Below are 21,992 nucleotides of genomic sequence, written 5' to 3'. Positions count from 1 at the left end.
TCCACAGCCAATTTTTAATTATTAAAACATTTTACTGAATTAAGACAAATGGTAGGTTTAAAAAAAATAAATCTTTGTACACATAACATCTCTCTGTTCTCTCTGAGCAGCTAGCACCTGAACCCCATGATGGTCATTTTTGAATCACCTGACTGAAAAACTCAAGTCCTGGGGCTATCAGCAGCTTCTGCACTACTCTAACTACTCTGTGAACCCATCAGAGGACCAGGAAATGGGCTGGGTATTTAAAAAATGAGCGATCACTGAGACACCATCTACAGTAAAAGAGTTAACTCATCTTGGTGTATTTTTAAGTCGGGAACTGTTTTTTCTCTCAAATTCAGCCGGAAAGATAATGAAATACTAAACTGAAAAACAAAGTCAAATGTCATGAATTCTATCACAGTATACTCTCAGTGAGTATTAGTGGAGCTGGAGAAGTGCCTCAGTAAGAAAGTGCTTGTTGTGTAAGCATGAGGACATGAGTTCAGATCCTCAGCCCTCCTGTAAAAGACAGATAAAGTAGCCTACCTGAAACCTCAGTGCTGGAGGAAAGACAGGTCAGTCTGAGGAGTCACTGGCTATCCAGCTTAGCTCCAGGGTTAGTGAGAGATACTCTCTCAAACCTGTGGTGAAGGGCTGTAGAGGAGGTCCAGAAGTAACTGGTCTCCACCTGTGTTTGCAGAGGCAAGTACTACACAAATGAACACCCACAAATACACATTGCCCTCGCAGTCTGTTGCCTGCAGGAAAACGAAAAATGATTGCTATTTCACACAGGAAGAGTAAAATGTAAATTATGTTTTCCTTTTTTTTGTATGTTTATCATTCACTTGTAAAGATAATCATGAGTCAGGTAAATCTCAGTTAATAGTACAGACAATCCATATGCAAATGGGGCCAGCTATGGGCCCAGAAAACAAACCTTGAAGCCAGAAAAACACACTAGAGCACGAGAGCTTTGATAACACCACTGGAGTTAATATTCTTTGAAAAACTGCTGGAGTTGAACAGGTTAAATCTACTTCCTCTTCTCTGAGGGCAAGTTCAGTCCTAGACAGGGTTTAACCACTAGCAAGCAGGTGTTTATCTAATCCTCTCAATAGTTAGAGTCCTGACATTTCCCCCTTCAGAGGCACCAGTGCAAAACTAGCTTTTGTTAACTGATTTTTAATAGATAAACTAAAGCTGCCAGGATATTTATTTATTTATTTATTTATCTTTTAGGAACTTGGTAGCATTAGACTTCTGGTATGCCTGAGTATTAGCCAGAAGCTTTGTGGTGTCTGTCTGTTTCCTTACCTTGTTCAGTCTAATTAATGGTTGAGCCTAACACATTTTAGCACACTTATCAGTGGCTACCATCTGTTCCACTGAAAATACTAGGAGGAATATTTACTTTGAGTCTGTCCATTACTTTATTTTCTTCTTAGCAATAGGAAACACAAAAGAAAGAAAAGTAAAACATGTAAGCTGATATTTCTGTAAACTTGAACACCTGATATTTTATAACTTTAAAAAAACAATCCTAAGGGACTTGGGAAGTAGCTCATTGGGTAAGAATGCTTGCTCAGCAAGGATGATGACCTGAGTTCAAATCTCCAGGACTCATGGAAATAGTCAGGCATGGCTGAGCCTACTGGTTACCCCAGCATTGAGAGCAGAAGCAGATGAATTTCAAGTGTTCACTAGCCACTTAGGACAGGGAAGTGGCAGGGTTTACTTTCAGTGGAACATTTATTTGTCTCAAAGTAATTAATGGGGAGAGTAACAGAGGAAGACAGCCAGTGTCCTCTTCTGGCTTTCTCGTGTTCATGGACCCATTACACACACACACACACACACACACACATACACACAGAGGTGGGGGGAGGGAGGGAGGGAGGAAGAGAGAAAGATTAAGTACATAATACCCTCCAAGCAAATTAAGACAACCTGATAAAATGCCATAAACTCTATACACATACCTAAAAGCAAATATTGGTGTACACGGCATCAGGTAGCCAGAACTTTTCTAGTGAGGAAGAAGGATCTCTAACATGAGACCTTCCACTCATGCCTATACCTCCTAACGAGTCAGTCACTGTGGTGACTATGATGGAAGTCACTTTCCTGCTCTTAGTACTCTATTTCTAAATATAGCTTGCACAGCACAGCCTGGTTTAGGCAACCTGGAGGATTGATGTGAAGATGTGGATCTTCACATGTCTTCTTTTACTGGGGTTTTATTAAAGTGATGATTTTTAAGAATTGACTGTGTAGCAATAGCTCATATACTTTCAAGGGTGTTAACTGATCAGGTGTGTACATGAATCATAATGCTCGCATTTGAGACCACTATGAGTAATGCTATCACGAATGTTGTAAAGAGTGAATATATTTTTTTCTCTTGGATACATAACACAGAGCAGAATTGCTACTACCTGTACCGGGACATCACAAGATTTCCCATAGCTATCATCTTCCAGACTCACTATACAGACTCTCTCCATTGAAAAGAGGAGCCCCTGACCCTCACCCCAGCCTGTTCTCTTTCTTCTTTTGTTTTGTTAGGAATGAGCTGTCTCATTGTATTTCTACTTCAGATTACTTCAAGCTTTGAGGATTTAGTACATTCATAAACTTAAATAAGTGGCAATTAAAGTATCCTGGATTTTCTAGAATTAGATATTCTTTTGAAATTCTTGGAGTTCTTTACTTATTCTAGTAATGTATGTTTTGGACTAATGTCTATAATGAATACCTTGTCAATTGCTTTAGGTTTATTTCTAAAATATTCATCCTGACATAAAAATAAATCTTCAGCTATCTAAATTCTTCCTTTCTCTTATCTTTTCTTATTATATTTTAGTGTTTTTTTTCCTGTGAGGTCATTGACATAGTAATTAGTATCATTTACAAAGTCTTGAATATTTGTGTTATGTATTCATCTGACTCCTATGACTGAAACTGTGTGACATCATTGTGAAAATGTGAATAATTGTATTTAAGAGAGGTGATGGGGGAAGTCTTGAGAATTGGATCTGTGGTTAAGAGCACACATCTTCTGTTTCAGGGAACTTGAATTTGGCTCCCAGCACCAAAATTGTGTAGCTCATATGCCTGTAACTTCAGCTACAGGGATTTGAGCACCCTCTTCTAGCCAGCATGAAAACCTTCATACATATATGCATACTATCATGCAGAGATGCAGTTATACACATAAATATAAGTATTTTTAAAAGGAGCAGAATTGGTAGTCAGTTAGCATTGTAACCATTGTTTAAACAGACATGCTATGTTTTACATCTTAAAAAGAGAATCTGTAGGAATATTTTAGAAAATATTGATTTTTTTAAAATGCTTTTTGTCATTTTTTTATTTAAAATGGGGGGCTACACATATAAAAGCTCAAAAATTCAGAAATTTTATATATTCTGCTGCACTAACTTCTGATTATGTTACAGAGTCTTTATCTCTGAATTTACAGTTTAGTTCAATGTCCACCATGGGAATACAGGTACATTAGCATCTTCGTTATCATTTAAGTTTTACCATATTCCATCATTACTCAAAGTTTCTAATGACATCACATAGGAACAGAAAAGAACATCCTTTCATAAGCCACTCCCACAAATGCAAATTCTTTCTCTTACTCTGTTTTCCCTGTTCACTCTTTGGGTATCTTGTAACTCTTGGAGTACTTGGAAAAATTCCAGTTCTCAAGCAAGATAAAAACTATCTCGCTTAGAATGAAGAATTATTTCATTAATTTATAGTTATTAGAATTTCAATCTGGGAAACAGAAAATTCAGACAACCTTGCTGTGATGCAAAGGGTTCTGTTGAGTGGCATCTGTTTTCCGGGGGATGGATAAATGATGGATGGGTGGATGGATGATGGATGAGTACATGAGTGCGTTTCTGGTATTCAAGCATGTGTAACAGCACTTACGTTTAAATCAGTAGCAAGGCTTACATTCATATTAAACATAAAAAATGTAAGTCCACCAGTTGATTAAGCTTATTTATAATAATGGTTACATTTCACATATACAAAAAAACCTCCTGTGGTAGGACAAACACATCTGTTGGAAGTTACTCACAGCATAATTTTGCCATACCTATGTCAGGCTCAGCTTTATATATTTGTTATTTTATGTCCAATCAAATACACAATGTATCATTTATGTGTGTGTTTATAAGTATGTATGTGTGTGCATGTGGAAGGTGAAGGAATCTTACTTTCAGGAGAAAACAAAAAAAAAAAGTTACTCAGACATACCATTTTATATATAGAGAGAACATCATATATATATATATATATATACACACACACATCTCTCTCTCTCTCATATATATATATATGAGAGATAGAGAGAGAAATATTCTATGACTTCCTTTATTGCAATAAACTATCAACTTTGACAACTCCTATAATCAGAAATTATTCCAAGTACTAAAAGCCTATTTTTGACATGCAAGGTTCATTAGGTCAATGGCTTGTGATGGAATAGGTCTATTAAATCTAATGTTGAGTATGTTAAACTTGTGAATGAGTCCTTGATAAATAACATAATTACAGCTATGAACTAAAGCCAATGAATCAGCTCTCTACTTTTTCCTGGTGAGTCTTAACTGGAAATAGATGGCTTTGTATAAAGTCACTTTGAAATGGTGAAAATGTTAAAAGAGAAAAATGTCATGTGGTAAAAGAAGTTTTCATCAGAAGAAAAGGGCATATGATTAATAGCAAGCTGGAATGGGCCAGCTGGAGATCTGTGGGACTTCTAGACTTCTGGTAGCAACAGGCCATTTTCTATAAGGAGACCCAGAGGTCATCTTTTAGCCTGGTTGCTCAGGCAACCAGCTTGTTTAGAATGAGCTTCTGAAAGAGAATGTGAAATTCTCCAGTTCTTATTCCAAGATAAAAGGTGCAGCATTCCCTAAACTAAGGCGGAGCCTGTAGCAATGTTGACTGCCAATTTACAGGTACTTTGACAAGGAGGTTGTCTCCAAGCAATAAATTTTGTCATTAAGGAGCCCAAACCAAAAGACTTTCAACTATCTACGCCATTGAAATGAGAGAAGAATCTAAAGAGAGTAGAACAACCTCCACAGTACCACTTTCTACATAGGACTCACAAAGGTCATTAATTGATGTTTGTTCTCATGGGATGCAGCATTAAGACATTAAGGTGACTAATTCATGGGGTTCTCTTTCATTTTGTCAAAAATTTTACATTTTCATTTAAAGGCAAAATAAAAACCTTTACTTTATATAAAGGTTTATTTCCCTCCTAGCAATGATTTTCTATTTTCAAACAATCATTTTTCTTGCTCATATCTGGAAAGTCTCCAACATACTCATTTAAAGCACTAGTTCTAGGGCTACAGTACACTATTTTTGGTACCCTAATAAAAGCTGGTTTGATGAAAAGGTCAAAGGGAAAATATTTCCTTCCCATTTGCTTCCTACTCCTGTTGTGGAGGAGGCATTAAGTTTCTGACTCATACTTAATTTTGCTTCACATCAATAACACAAGTGACATGTGAAATGTCTCCATACTATGGTCTTAATCATTATCTTCTCTTATTTAATTTCAAAGCATTTAGAAAAATTATGACTAAAGAAGAAATAATTCAACATTTATTAAGTATTTTCTTTTCAACTTAAATTTTCAATTAGAAATTACAATAAAAATAACTAGTACATAGCCATGGTTTATTGATATTATTTTCACAATAAAATATATTTTAGTGACATCACTGTCAGATTTTCCTTAGATGTTTAAATATAAAAACATAACACAGCCAGCACTTGGGAGGCAGAGGCAGGTGGATTTCTGAGTTCGAGGCCAGCCTGGTCTACAAAGTGAGTTCCAGGACAGCCATGGCTATACAGAGAAACCCTGTCTCGAAAAACCAAAAAAAAAAAAAAAACCAAGACAGACAGAAATTAAAGATTTTTGTAGAAAACAATTGACTAGTACACTTCATCTTTTTCAAGGTTAGGAATAACAAACAAACAAAAACAAAACTCAAATGTCTAAGAAACTATGGCTGATTGGAGTTTTAGAATGTACACTTAGTCCCTGAAATAGAATAGGATAAGAAAAATAGAGTAAATTCTGAATTAAATTTGTTTATGCTTAACATATTTATAAATTATTTTGGCATTTTCCCAATATGTATATATTCATTTTAAAAGCCATTCAAGAGTTTCCTTAAGGTTTTGATATTAAAATTAATTTAAATATATTGGAACTTGATGCACTCATTTTTTCATTAAATAATTTATTATTCAGGGGCAGGGGAAGGGTATAGTGGATTTTTGGAGAGGAAACTAGGAAGGGAGATAACATTCGCAATGTAAATGAAGAAAATATCTAATAAAAATTAACATTTAAGAAAAATCTCTATTAACCCCCCCCAGTGTTGCTCCCTCCCTCACAGTCTCTCTCTCCATTCCCCCTCCCTTTCTCAACTTAGAGGGTAGAGTCCCTCACTGTGTATCACCCCACCCTGGCACATGAAGTCTGTGCAGGGCTAAGTACCTCTCTCACTTAGGCCAGACCAGGCAGCACAGTTTGGTGAATGTATTCCACAGACAGGCAACAGATTTACAGACAAACTTTGCTCCAGCAGTTGCACATCTCTTGATCCTGAAACACCCCATTCACCATCCCACCCATCTCTCTCCCTTCAACTGCCTCCTATAACCATTTGTTAACCCTTCTAAGTGAAATTCAAAAATACTCTCCAGGGCCTTCATTCTTGTTTAGCTTCTTTGGGTCTGTGGATTATAACACAGGTATCCTGTAGTTTTGGGGTTAATATCCACTTATAAGTAAGTACATACCATGCATGTCCTTTCGGGTCTGGGTTATCTCGCTCAGGATGATATTTTCTGGTTTCATATATTTACCTACAATATTCATAATGCCCTTGTTTTTAAGAGCCGAGTAGTAGTCCATTGTGTAAAAGAACCACATTTTCTGTATCCATTTTTTGGTTGAGGGGCATCTGGGAATTTAAGGCTATTACAAACAAGGATGCATGAATATAGTGGAACACATGTCCTTGTGGTATGGAGTGGCATCTTTTGGGTATATCCCCAGAAGTGGTACAGCTGGGTCTTCAGGTAGAACTATTCCCAGTCTTCTGAGAAACTGTCAGATTAATTTCCAGAGTGGTTGTAATTTTAAGTATGCACTCTGTACTGGCTATTTTTGTGTCAACTTGACACAGCTGGAGTTATCACAGAGAAAGGAGCTTCAGTTGAGGAAATGCCTCCATGAGATCCAACTGTAAGGCATTTTCTCAATTAGTGATCAAGGGGGAAAGGCCCCTTGTGGGTGGGACCATCCCTGGACTGATAGTCTTGGGTTCTATAAGAGAGTAGGCTGAGCAAGCCAGGGGAGGCAAGCCAGTAAAGAACGTCCCTCCATGGCCTCTGCATCAGCTCCTGCTCCCTGACCTGCTTGAGTTCCAGTCCTGACTTCCTTTGGTGATGAACAGCAGCATGGAAGTGTAAGCCGAATAAACCCTTTCCTCCCCAACTTGCTTCTTGGTCATGATGTTTGTGCAGGAATAGAAACCCTGACTAAGACAAATTGGTACCAGCAGAGTGGGGTATTCCTGTGACAACCTGACCATGTTTTGGGGAGGACTGTGGAAGGACTTTGGAACTTTGGGCTTGAAGATCCATTCCTTGTTAAGAGCTCTGTCAGATGTTGTGTAGGAGCTTGGAAGATAATGCTGAGAACAGTGCAGAAGATGGAGGCCTGGTTTGTGAAATTTCAGGGGGAAAATTAAAGACTCTCTTCAGGGCCATTGCTGTTTTTATTGTGAAGATTTTGTAGTTCTGGTTAGCTGGGGCTGAAGAATCAGCTGTGATTAACAAGATACCAGAACTACTAAAGCAAAACTTTGCATTACTGGGACTATTGATGCTGGTTAGCTGGAGCTAAGAAATTAGTGGTGATTAAGAAGAGACCAGCATCGTTGAGGTGACATCTTCTGGGAAGTGTTTTCTGAAAGCACAAAGAGGCTGTGTTCCAGAGATAGGCAAGGTTGTACTCCTTCTGCAGTGGGACTTGGTAATGTGTAAGGGTCACCCAGGTGGTACTGGTTTTGAAGGCATGAAGGGGTCACACAGCAGCTCAGGCTCGGCACTGTGAGAGGCCATGGAAGGCCATTGGTGAAGGTGCAGCCCCAGTTGTAATTGAAGGCCCAGGACTGAAGGGGTCATGCAGTGTTTTGGAGATGCCAGTACCATGAGATGACCACCAAGAGCAGCAGCAGCAGTGGAGTACAGGCATCTGGAGCCCAGAGGACGACGTGTGTGCTACAAAGGGCATGGCTGGAGAAGTGACCCAAGCCCTTGGAGGATCCCAGACGTTGGACGGTTGGAGATTGATTTTTGCTTTGATTGTGACTGTGCCCTGATATTTTCCCTCTTGAAGGAAGAAACTGTTTTAGTGGAGCCCACAGTTAAGACACACTCCCACCAGCAATAGAGGAATGTTCCCCTTAGTCCACATCTTCACCAACATATGCTGTAGCTTGGGTTTTTTGATCTTCATCATTGTGCTGGGTAGAAGATGTGTAAGATGGAGTCTCAAAGTTGTTTTGATTTCCCTGGTGACTAAGGTCTTTGAGCATTTCTTTGAGTGCTTTTCTGCCACTAGAGATACCTCAGTTGAGAATTCTTTGCTTTTCTCTGTATTCCACTTTTAAATTGGGTTATTTGGGTTGTCTAACTTGTTGAGTTCTCTATATATTTTGGATATTAGCCCTCTGTCAGATGTACAGTTGGTGAAGATATTTTTCCAATCTGTAAGCTGACATTTTGTCATTTTGACAGTCTTCTTTGTTTTACAGAAGCTTTACAGTTTCATGATGTCCAATCTATTATTTGTTTATTTTAGAGCCTGTTTACAACATAAATCCTCTCCAGAAATAAGTGGCATGTCTTTCAACTTTTATAAAACAGTTTATTTCATGAAACCTTAAAAACAAGTTCATTTATATGTGGTTGTTTACCTCTATGTTATAAAAGCTGAAGTATAAGACATGATCAAAATAACTATATCTATATCTTAATTATATATCACTTGTTCTGCAATAATAATGAATGGTTTAACAACACTCTCTTGCTCATACTTCACTCACTTCTTAACTTAAACTCATTATAGTAACACAAACTGAACATTGTAATGCTTTCATATATGTGGATTTCTATGAATATTTTAAGGTCTCATTTGATATTATGATAATTATGAAGATGTGGTCAAAGTAACCATTTTTCAGTACAAAAGAACAAAAATAGTTTTGCTTAAGATTTACATCTCAATTTCCTTCAAGGAAAGAGTCTCAATACATCCATGCCAACTAGGAAAAGTATTTCTAATTTATATACATTCCACCTTGTATGTTATATTTATATTTATGCTCATGACCAGTTAAATTCCTGCTCAGATTCATAGGGATGATCTTTCACTTATATACTATTGGCATTATACTATGGTCATAAACATTATCCTAGCAATGCTACAAATAAAGTACCATCTATCTATCTATCTATCTATCTATCTATCTATCTATCTATCTATCTATCATTTAAATATACATTCATCTATGGCATTTACATTAATAATCCTAAGCTACCCTAATAAAGTATCACATAATATTTGACTTAAACCACAGAAATCTATTTTTTTCCTTTGGCTTATAAACTGTTTTCTCATTATGTGCTTATGTACTCTCCTTTTTTATAAGCAGAGAGAGAGGAAGCATGTTGGTCATGACTATCCTCATGAAAACCCTAATTCTGTCATCAAAACGTACCTCCACAAACCCATCTAGCACTATTATATATCTTCAAATAACATCACATTGGATTCAATGTATGAACTTTGAAGAGACAGAACTCAATATCCCACCAATTTCTGGTAAGAGGAAGGTTACTTTTCAAATGCACTGTAGGTGTTTTCTGCAGGACATCTCTTATAAGCTAATTGGGCAAGTTCTATAGTAGATGGAAATGAGGCATTGATGAGAAACAAAGTTGAAGATAAGCTTAAATAAATTATTTGAGACAAGACAATTAATTATTATAAAATACTTACATGAAAGTTATCTATGTTCTTAGACATTATAACAGAAGGCTCCAATTTTAATTATTTCTTTAGCACAAAATTACCTCATGTTATATTGTAGAGAGAGGAATTTTAAGAAGAGAACAAATTTTTCATTACTATTTTTTATTACTATATACTTTGCTAAATGTAAGCATACATAGCTATATGGTTCAACAATATTTGAACCATCATGAAAAATTAATGAAGCTATATATGTATTCAAGGGAACACTTGATCACTCGGTATTGATTCGTCATCTATATTAATTTATTTATATCAGACTCATGGGAGACCTTTAAATTTTTATTTGTGAAAGCTAGTTTTTAATATGTTTTAGAAATGTTAATAGCGGCTGTGATAAAAGCATTTTGTCTGTTTTGTATGTGTCTGTCCTGTGTTGTCAATGTATGCACAGTGATAGTAAGTTAACTTACTCAGTTTCTCTTTCCTTTACTATTAACCCTACACTTAAATCATTATTTTTTTTCTTGACTAATTTAAGGACACATGCCAAAGGGCTTGATATATTGTCTAAAATTTGAATGTTTAACAAAAAGAAAGGTGGAATTTCAAGTACATTTTGTTAAATCCCACAGCCTGTCTTTGGCAAATCATTAATATTATTTTCTATTGTATTGTTTGAAATATTTAAACTGTAAGCTAATATGGACAGGATTTTGTATCTGATTATTTTATACATGTTAGAATTGGGACCCCTAGAATAAAAATAAAGTGCCATTATGTACAGATTTGCCATGTTTAGCAAATAATAAGATAATGTGACAGAGAATAGTATCTTGTGGAGAATTTTCTGAACACTAAAACTTTGGCCCATCTTTTCAAATCCCCCTCAATTCCATGGTTTACCCTTCTGTATCAGCTGAGCACTAAGTAATTTGTCCAGGTTGTGTGATAAGGAGATAAAAAAGCTGTGATACCAATACAAAAAAAATCAACAATTTCCCTCAGTTTATCAATTCTTACATATTAGCATTTTTCATATAATTTTGTATGATTTAGGGAGGGAATCATGAGGTTCTATGCCTTTCTGAGGGAACACTGGCAGTGTATGGTTTTCTGAGGGAGAAGGTGCCATTTTTTTCACATTGGTAACTTGCCTTTGTTCCAGTAAATAACCTCCCACCTATGCTGAGGAGAGAGACTAATTAAGCTTAATGAGTCTCTCATAAAACGACTTGAAAATAGAAAAGTTGGAAGAATATTTTCAGCAGGCAAATGACAGAGATGAGAAACATATGGGGTAAAAAATGACTAAAATTCATTATTAAAGCTAAACAAACCTTTGCTGATTCTGTATTGTAATCATTAACAGAATTTCATTAGGAAGTTGAGGTTGGTTAAAGTCCAAAAAATAAAGAACTACTGTGTCACGTGCTAAATACAATGTGTCAAACACCAGTAGTTCAAAAGAAATTGAGCAGTTCCTCACTTGCAGGTGTATGGCTATTAACCCTTTGGTAAGAATGATATATCTAATTGCAGAGTGGGCAGACATGTTATTGTGTGCTCAGAGCTCCACATCATTCTTGATATATTTTTCAAGACTATAGCAGAAGATCTAAGAAAGACAGCAGGGGCACTGGGAGTGTCTTCACATTGTTATTTTACTTATTTTGCTTTTAGTGGGAAAAGTCTTTTGTGATAGCTCTGAGAGTGCTTTTTAACATAGAAAATGCTGTCTTTCAGAGAGGAAAAAACAATGTTCATGGGAATAATTTGAAAGAATTACACTCTGTCTTCTACTAGAAGAAAAAGAATTGTGACAACTGTGTACTTTGAATAAAGACACAGAATAGAAATTCGGTGACTAACATTTCTGAAATTGCCTTTGATGAAATCATTCCTCATGCTGGTGGTATTTGTTGAAAATCCTCCAGGAATAAAATATGCTTAATTTATAAATTAAAAAGCTGTGGCCATTTTAAATTACCAAAGATGTTAATTACTAGAAAGGATAAATGCATTTTGCTTATTTGCTTTTCAATATATCTATGGAGAATATGTGATATTATACAGCAAAAACAAGATGCCAACCTAAAATTTGGCATTGATTATTTCTATAAACAATAACATGGTCCAAAACCAATAAACTCAGGTACATAATTAATGATCATTTTAAAAGCTAAAACAAAAGATTCAGAAATATATGTATTCAAGCCTTGATCAGTATCTTAAACTTATCATAATATGAAAATACCTGTTTACAGCAGTAGTTATTAGAATTAATGTGTAAATAAACTTAAAATATATTGTATTTTACATAATAAATATGTAGTATATCCTAGTTATTGTAAAACAAGGGAATTACATGAGCCCAAAATGAAGCTATATATTTGCTGTTTTCTAAGATATGTTATGACTATTTGTTGAAAATCCTCAATTTGTGTAAGACGATTAGAAATATTATTTTATTAGAATTTATAAAACTAACAGTATGTATCTATTTAATTTATCTGAACTAAGTGCTCAAAGCAGTGGGAAATGAAATGAAAAATTGCCGTCATGGGTGCAGTATTGACACCAAAGTGATTACTTATATTAAAAATGATTAATTCCAACAGATTGACACATTGACTTTCTCATGATGCATTATGTTTTCAAGTTGTGCTGCAATTTCTATTAGTCACACACTTCCCTTTAAAGAAATCATTCTATGGAGTAAAGGGAATTTTCGAAGCTCATCCCTAATGTGATAGTTGAATAGATAAAACTCCAAATGCCTGTAAACTCATAGGAAATGATGGATAATCAGATTCCTTTATTTGCTTTCAGATATTCAGACGATGCTGGTTGGTTTTTAAGAAGGCTTCTAGCAAGGGACCCAGAAGGCTAGAAAAGTTTCCAGATGAAAAGGCAGCTTATTTCAGAAACTTTCACAAGGTAAGTCACACTCATAGAGTTCCCTGGGGAACAACTGGGCACTTGACAACATGTGGAGACATTTTTTTGATGGATGAAATCTACAGAGGGAAAAATTCATGGCCAAGATAAAACGCTACTGTTCTGATAAAATGCAAAAGTTATTTTTCTTCCTTATCTTAATCATCTGCTGTAAATCCCAGCTATACTTCTGCAAAATGAAATGCTCATTTTTATAGCGACTTTGCAAAATGAGATGAGTCATAGCTGAATTCGATCCTTTCTAAGGTGCTGAGTGGGCACTTTCCTTATTTTCAGGTTAATTGTGCATTTGCTACTCTGATTTAAACTATGGACAGTATTTATGAAATAGCATTTATCAGACAATCTTAGCAGTGTTAATGACACTGTTAATATAGATAGCATTAGCCGTTTACTCAGTAAATTGACAAAAAATGATTATCAAATATGCTGACAGGTAGATGCTGCATAAATCCCAGGAATGAAAGGATTAGGACACATGGCCTTTTTGGAGTAGGTGTGGTTTTCTTAGAGGAAATGTGTCACTGAGGGTGAGCTTTGAGATTGCAGAAACTCATGCCAGATTCAATCTCCTCCGCACCCCACCCTGTCCCGCCACCCTCCCTCTCTGTCTCTGTCTCCATATCTGTCTCCCTCTCCCTCCCCTCCCCCTCCCCCTCTCATTCTCTCTCTCTCTCTCTCTCTCTCTCTCTCTCTCTCTCTCTCTCTCTCTCTCTCTCTCTCTTTCTCTCTCTTTTCCCCATCCTGCTACTTTAGAAGTGAAACTCTTGTATCTTTCTCTAGTATCATGTTTGCCTTACCTCTGAACTAAAAGCTAGACTCAATTAAATGTTTCTCTTTATAGGAGTTGCCAGGGTAATGGTGTTTCTTCACAAGGATAGAAATCCCAAGACAGTCTTGTCCCCATGGCCATATTGCAAGAGATATGTCATTGGAGGCAGACTTGAGGAGTTTAAAGACTTATGCCATTTCCAGTTCACTTTCTCTGCCTTTTGTTTAGAATTCAAGATGTAACTTTTTTCATTTTTATTGGTTATTTTATTTATTTACATTTCAAATGTTATCCCCCTTCCCAGTTTCCCCTCCACAATCCCCCTATCCACTCCTCCTTTTCTCCCGTCTCTATGAGGGTGCTCCCCACCCACCCACTCTTGCCTCATTGGCCTAACATTTCCCTATCTTGGGTCATTAAGCTTGCACAGGACCAAGGGATTCCCCTCCCAGTGATGTCAGATAAGGCAGTCCTGTGCTACATATCCAACTAGAGCCATGGGTACACACTGTGTACAATTCGGTTGGAGATTTAGTTCCTGAGAGCTTTGGGGGCTCTGGTTGGTTGATATTGTTGTTCTTCCTATGAGGTTGCAAACCCCTTCAGCTCCTACAGCCCTTGCCCCAACCTCCCCATTGGAATTCCCCATGCCCAGTCCAATGTTTGGCTATGTACATCTGCATGTATATGAGAATAATCTCTGGGAAATGGAGAGAGGGAGCTCGGAGGGAGAGAAGAGGGAGGAAGGGGGCAGTTCAGATATGGGAGGAGATGGGGGAGAATAGAGGATCAGGAATTTGAAAGAAGGTGTGTAGCAGTGGGGAGGACTTTAGCTGAAATATGCAACAAACAGAGATAGAACCTGTATCCAATGGATAGGCATGGCCCCCATTGAGGGATGGGGCCACCCACCCACCTCAAATATATTAATCCAGAATTCCTCCTGTCTAAAGGAAATACATGGACAAACAGTGGAGCAGAAACTGAAGGAAAGGCCATCCAGATACTACCCCACCTAGAGATCCATCCCATCTGCTGACACCAAACCCAGACACTATTGATGATGCTAAAAGCACTTACTGACAGGAGCCCGGTATAGCTGTCCCCTGAGAGGCTCTGCCAGAGCTGGACCAAGATGTAACTTTTAAACATCCATCTCTATCTACTATGTCTCTAATTCCTCTGATTTCATAAGCCCAAATAAACTCTTTTTCTAAGAGCCATGGTGTTCTGTCAAGCCAATAGAAGAGTGACTAGTTCAACCTGCCTGCTCTGAAAGCTAAACTCTAACTGAAACTCTAGCCAGTACATTTTTCTCCCAAATAAAACAATCAAAATACTTAGCAAGGCATTATGTTATGCTTGTACTTAGCCATATTCTATATAAAAAGATGTATATGCTCTAGGATTTCAACTCCTTATGTAGACTGGTAATTTGGATACAAATACATATTAGATGTCTGCTCTATGAAAGATACTCTATTTGTGGCTGCCATGTAAGATTTCATGAGTCAAAGCCATTGTACTCTCAAAACCTTGAATCTTTTTTTTATGGATATTTTCTTTATTTACATTTCAAATGTTACCCCCTTTCCGTGTTTCCCTTCCTTCCAGAAACACTCTATCACATCCTCCCTCCCCATGCTTCTATGAGGGTGTTCCTCCACTCACCCACCCACTCCTACCTCCCAACCCTCGATTACCTTATAGTGGAGCATCTATCAAACCTTCGTAGGACCAAGGACCTCTCCTTCCATTGATGCATGATAAAGCCATCCTCTGCTACATATGCAGCTGGAGCCATGTCTACTCCTTTGTTGATGGCTTAGTCCCTGGGACTTCTAGAAGGGTCTGGTGGGTTGATATGGTTGTTCTCTGGGTGACCTTTTCTTCCGTCTATTCTCTACACTTTATCTCCATATTTGTTCCTGTGAGTATTTTGTTCTCCTTCTAAGAAGAACCTAAGTACCCATACTATGGCCTTCCTTTTTATTGAGCTTCATGGTTATTTGGAGCTTTTGGGCTGGTATCCACTTATCAATGAGTGCATACCATGTGTGTTCTTTTGCAATTGGGTTACCTCACTCAGGACGATATTTTCTAGTTCTATCCATTTGCCTAAGAATTTCATGAATTCATCATTGATAATACATGAGTAGTACTCCATTGTGTAAATGTACCACATTTTCTGTATTCATTCCTCCGTTGAAAGACATCTTTGCTCTTTCCAGCTCCTAGCTATTATAAATAAGTCTGCTATGAACATAGTGGAGCATTTGTCCTTATTACATGTTGGAGCATCTTCTGGATACATGCCCAGGAATGGTATAGCAAAACTCAGGTGACAGCAGATGCTGGAAAGTATGTGGAAAAAAGAGGAACACTCCTCCATTGCTGGTGGGAATGCAAGCTGGTACAACCACTCTGGAAATCAGTTTGGCAGCTCCTCAGAAAATTGGACAAAACCTTGAATCTTACTAAACACAAAATTCATATGCACTAACACAGCAGGGAAACCTAGAGAACTACGCATTTCCCATAAGTTTGAATCCAAGTAAATTTCTTAACAAAGATGACACCTGAGTGATGGATGCTGTGGTAGTAATGTCTCCACCACTTACTGCAAAGTGATCAACTCTTTGAGGCATATAAAGTAGTTCTCTTTTCTTCTTGCTTATATTGTTGCTGATGTCGGGTTTCACTTGTTTATTATATTTATGGTTTCTTCCTTACTTATTATTGTTACATATATTTAGCCATATACTGAGTTTATTTAGTGTGTCCCATATGTATTGATGATTACAGGCAACTTTTGGGGATAGAATAAATTATCAAAGTGTTGTTTCTGGAACAGACTGAGTCCATCTCTCTTAGCAATCCTTAATTGCCCATAATTTCTCATGTAGATATTATTTATTTTTAAAACCAAGTTTTACTATACAGCCCCATCTACTTGTGAACTTATGAGCCTCTGACTTCAGATATTCACGACCTAAAATTATAGCCATGAATCATCACAACCAAAACTCCTCATTTTATATAAGCTGACTTTTCCAACTTTAATTTACTTTTACACTACAGTAGCAATCATGTGCTCTCTATAGAAATGCTTAGGGATAAAGTAAATGCTTACTCTGATTTGTCTTGGATACTGTTCATTGAAAATCTCTACATTTCCACTGTGAACAGTTTGGTTTTAAGAAATTTTCAGTCTTTGACTTATCCTGCCCATCAGTCTGACCTAGAATTTAAGCTCATTATGTGCCAGATTTTCTAGACCTTGTTATATGTGTAGTATTGTTCTCTGTGCTAGAAATATTGTACTGCATCAAAGAATGCAGTTGTGGAGAAAAATTATGAAATGCTACATCTGTTTACCATTGGCCTTAAGCTTAAATGGCCATAAAAGTGTTATGGATATAAAATATTTTATTGTAATAGAGAATCAGAATAAAATATAAACTGGTACAGCTTGAAGTAACAAAGATGAAGCCTTATAAAAAATCATCCCATAAGAATTTTCAAGATGTAGTAGAAAATCATTCCATAAGCTATGGGGGAAACAAACAAACAAACAAACATTCGACACAAGATCAGAAGACTTTTGAGACAAAAGTATGACAAAGGAGATTTACAAAAAGTAACTGAAATATATTCCAAAAGTGTGGAAATTTATGAAATGGTTTAAACAAGAGAGTATGTCATATGAACTATTGTGTTCAAATGCCTATTTCTCTTTCTATTGCCAACGTACATCAGTAATCCCTAACTTTTACATCAAAATACAAAATAAAGTAGGTACAATCTTGGTCTGTGAACCAAGTAAAAAGTAGAAACAAATGAATTGCCACAACAAAATGTCCTCCTTTTCACTAAGGGCAGCAGCAGTCAGAGGGGTGTAGCCCTGTCATTGGAAGTGTCACTATCACAGGAAAACTAGAAAGCATAGAAAAAGTGGCTGGCTCTGGTTATGTTAGGCTATCAGAGAGTAAGAAAGACACACTTCAAAAGAGAAAGCCAGCTGTAGATGCCCTCAAAGACACACGAATGCTCACCACAGGGCCATGGGTGACAGTGCACTTGTTAAGCTCTGGCAAATGGAGATCACTTCATAGCTAAGACTTGTGTGTCTTGCTTAAAGCATGAGCCACAGAACGCAAAATCTGAAGTGACAAAATTTCTGAATCATCCAACAAGAATCTTTCATTTTATATTTTATTATCTATTTTTCTTTTATAATAATAATAATTGGTCATTTATTTTTATTTTATTGTGTTTTTAACTGGGATAGAATTATATCATTTTCACTATTCAACACCTTCCTTTCCAACCTCCAGCCCCTCTCAGCTACCTTTCCTCTAAATCTCTTCTATGCCACACCTAAAAATTGATAGCCTCCTTTTCCTTCTAATTAATTTTGTCAGTAGTACACAAATATCAAACAAGAGAAATACTTTGAAAGAAAACTACCAGTATTTTCTGTAAATCTCAAAATTTCTTAGAAAACTATTAACAGAAATATAACTAGAATTATATGAAAACAATGTCACCACAAAATGTAGTTTACTAGCCAGGTGTGGTGGCGCACGCCTTTAATCCCAGCACTTGGGAGGCAGAGGCAGGCAGATTTCTGAGTTCAAGACCAGCCTGGTCTACAAAGTGAGTTCCAGAACAGCCAGGGCTATACAGAGAAACCCTGTCTCAAAAAACAAAAAACAAAACAAAACAAAACAAAAAAGTAGTTTACTACAAAAATAGCAGATTGTTTTTGTTTGAAAATTAATGGAATAATTAGCAATAAAAGGTGAAAATATCACAGGGCTATTTTATTTGATGGAATACAGGAAAAAGCATTTGTCACAATTTAACCTGGATTGGTTATGCATAGCTCTCAATAAACCAACAATAGAGCAAGCTTCAACAATTTGGAGAAGAGCTTCTAATAAGTTCTTCCAGAAGAAAAGGAAAAATGCTTTCTATTCTTAGACAACATAATGGTTTGTTGTAAATGCTTGTTAAACTAGAAATACCAGAACCAATGAATGCAGTGAACAATAAGCATGAGAATTTTAATATGAAAAATCAATTGCATTATTTCACATAGTGGCAGATGACACTTGTCAAATTGCATTGTTAAGAAGAACTGGATTAATAATAGTGCCAACAAATAATTATGAGTGAATTCATAACACCACATAAAAAAACCTTCATGCTGAAAATCTTGGAAATTAACTTAGAATAAAGGAAAGAAAATCCATATATAATGACATGACAGTGCATGTGGCTCTTCCATGCCACTAGGTTGTCATCTTAAACTTGATACCAGGCTCACATAACTCTAATAAAAAGAATAGTTTCTTTTTGTGGAAACTGAAAGAATAAGTTAAAATGAAAATGTATATAACATAAATTAACCAAAAGAAGGTTTTAGTATTACATAAGAGCAAAGTTAGAATCATTGGGTTAAAACAGTCTAAAATCACAGAAACTGGCCATGTGATGTAAGTAAGGGGCTGTAAGTATAGATCAATGGAAGTTAATGAAAAAGAGGTGAGCAGCAAATCCAAACCTAAGTGATCAATCAATTTAGTCAATAAAGACAAGTCAACAGGGAAATTTTTTCAAAAAACAACTGAATGTTAAGTAAAATTAACACTCTCTCATACTATAAACAGTATAACCTCAAAGCCAAACATTGTTCTAAGCTAAGCAGTAAAAGTATAAAATTGACAAAATTAAGCAAAAGAAAAAATGTTTTATAAGCAAAATTTCTACAAGCAGAAGATCTTAAAACAAGTAAGTATTCTCTAAAATGCAACTTAAAATGTAGCAAAATTTAAAATATAGTCCATTCAAATTACCATTTTTTTTACTTAAAGTTCAGATTAATTACTAGGACAAGAACATTTTACAAAGAAGATACAGGACACAATAAATCTCCCAAGGCTATGCAAATATCACAACTTAAGAAGATAAGCAATGCAGTCTTAAAATGGACACATTATGAACTTGTAAACACACACCTCCCAACATAACATTAAAATAATCAAAAGGAAAATTCTAGAAATAACCAAAATTTGTGAAACTGTAGAGCAGCTAAGATTCACAGTAAATGAATTATGAAATTATACAACCAATATTTCACAATTTTACTAAAAAATGTTATAGGTAACCAGCCATCTAACTTTTAGAAGAGTATTCCATAAAAGTGAAAAACAATTCCACATAAGCGCATTGTAGGAATGTTCATTTCATTTGTAATAGTAGTTGTGAATAATCTAAAGGGGAAAATATGAAATTCACAAATCTCTGAAATACTACAAAGGAACACAAAAGACCATCTTATTTATATATAAAATATCAGATGAATATCAGATTTCTAGGTGGAATTAAAGAAGTCAGCCCTAAATCAATGTTCCTTATAATGTATTCTTATGGATTTAAAATAACAAAATGTCTGGTTATGCAGCTTTGTGAAGTGGTAGAGTAGGATTGGGGTATAGGATGGACTGCAAAAGATTTAAGAGCCTGAACAGTTTTGGTGGAGTTTCAGGATATGGAAACAGTTTTTATTTTATGATGATAATTGTTCCAATTTTATACAGATTTAAAAGCATTGATTTGCTTACTTTAAATGAATGCATTTTGGATATGTGAATTATTATTCTTATGGTAAAAAAGGCCACCATGAAATTATATTACTGATGAGGCTAAAGAGTTTTAACCATATTACATAATTAGATTGTCATATTTACTTTTCTCTTGCTGTGAAGAATCACTGTGATCAAGGCAACCTATAGAAGAAAGAGTTTATTGAGACTTACAGTTTCAGAAGTTTAGAGTACATGACCATCATTGAAGAGGAATTTTTATGCAGCAACATGATTATGCTGGTGAGGGATCACATCCAAAGATATATTCACACCAGAATGCAGACACACCCTGGATTACATTATGATCTGGCAGAATACAGATACATATTTAGCACACAAATTTAATTCCAATAATGAAAGTAATGTAAATTTGTACAAGTAAGCAGCCATGTTTGAAAGTGACATCTAATTGAGGGGCAGACAAAATAATGAATTAGAGAAAGATTTGACAGAATGAGTCAGCTATAGGATATTCCCAACTCACAGGAGAACAGCAGAGGAAGAGAGGATACTCAAAAGCAGGGAGAAATTTAAAAAGCTGTGGTGTGTGGGGGTGTAGGGGGGTGTGTTTGTATAGCAGTTTTACCAAGACAGTTTTACAAAGACAGGTTACAGAGAAAACATGCTAGACACAGGTGAAGACAAAGTGAGCCAGAAAATGAGAAGGAGCCAGAAGATTAGAACAACGTGTAGCCAAAGTTGTTATGTGGACAGTCAGAGCAATTTAATCAGAAGCCAAGAGAAGCTGGATTGAGTCAGTCAACTAGGAAGATTAGATTGTGTGGAGGGTAGATGCTTTCAGGCTTAGGCCTGGGGATAGTTAGAACAGAATGAAACACTCTGGGCTCATCCTCACACAGCTTGGGAACAATTTTTATCTCATCACTTCACCTGAGGAAATAAAAAAGACATTTGCATATCATGTCATGATGCATGGTACACATGTAGGCTGAGAGCTTACATATAGATACAACAACCATGAGAAAGGGGAGGGGAAGAGGGAGAGATGTTGGGGACAGAGAGAGAGACACAGAGAGAGACACATAGAGAGAGACACAGAGACACACACACACACACACAGAGAGAGAGAGAGAGAGAGAGAGAGAGAGAGAGAACGAGAACACTAACTAGGAATGGAATGGTCTTTTGAAATTTCAGAGTTCTGAGTAACATACTGTCTCCAATAAGGTCATACCACCTAATATTTCCCAAACAATTTCATGATCTGGGGATCAAGTCTTAAAATATGTGAGCCTATGTCACTCAATTCTCACTCAATATTCATTAAAATATCTGAGTCTATATTATTGTCATTCAAGCTACCACAGGAATATACTATGAATTTTAAAATATACCTTTCATATGTAGTGCTTGTCTCAACTTAGACTAGCTATTTAACTATCTTGTTTCTTGTGAAAATTTAAGATTAGATCATCATTTTAACAGTGGGCAGTATTCACTTATAAATTAGATGTAGGGGTCCAGTGAAAACAAATGGTCATGGGTGATTTGGGCTTGAATA

General features: G+C 36.2%; 1 protein-coding gene across 1 annotated transcript in view; it reads left to right on the top strand.

Annotated features, from left to right (window-relative positions):
- Dok6 (docking protein 6) overlaps positions 1-21,992 on the top strand; it is a 456,129-nt gene that overhangs the window by 143,193 nt on the left and 290,944 nt on the right. Inside the window, exon 2 of the mRNA XM_021150966.2 lies at positions 12,917-13,024. Within this exon, the coding sequence (XP_021006625.1) occupies positions 12,917-13,024 (108 nt within the window). The remainder of the gene's footprint in view (positions 1-12,916; positions 13,025-21,992) is intronic.

Source organism: Mus caroli, unplaced genomic scaffold (genome assembly GCF_978045245.1).
Source record: "Mus caroli unplaced genomic scaffold, Mus_caroli_1 scaffold_19, whole genome shotgun sequence".
Classification (NCBI taxonomy): domain Eukaryota; kingdom Metazoa; phylum Chordata; class Mammalia; order Rodentia; family Muridae; genus Mus; species Mus caroli.
This window is presented reverse-complemented; position numbering and strand designations above follow the sequence as displayed.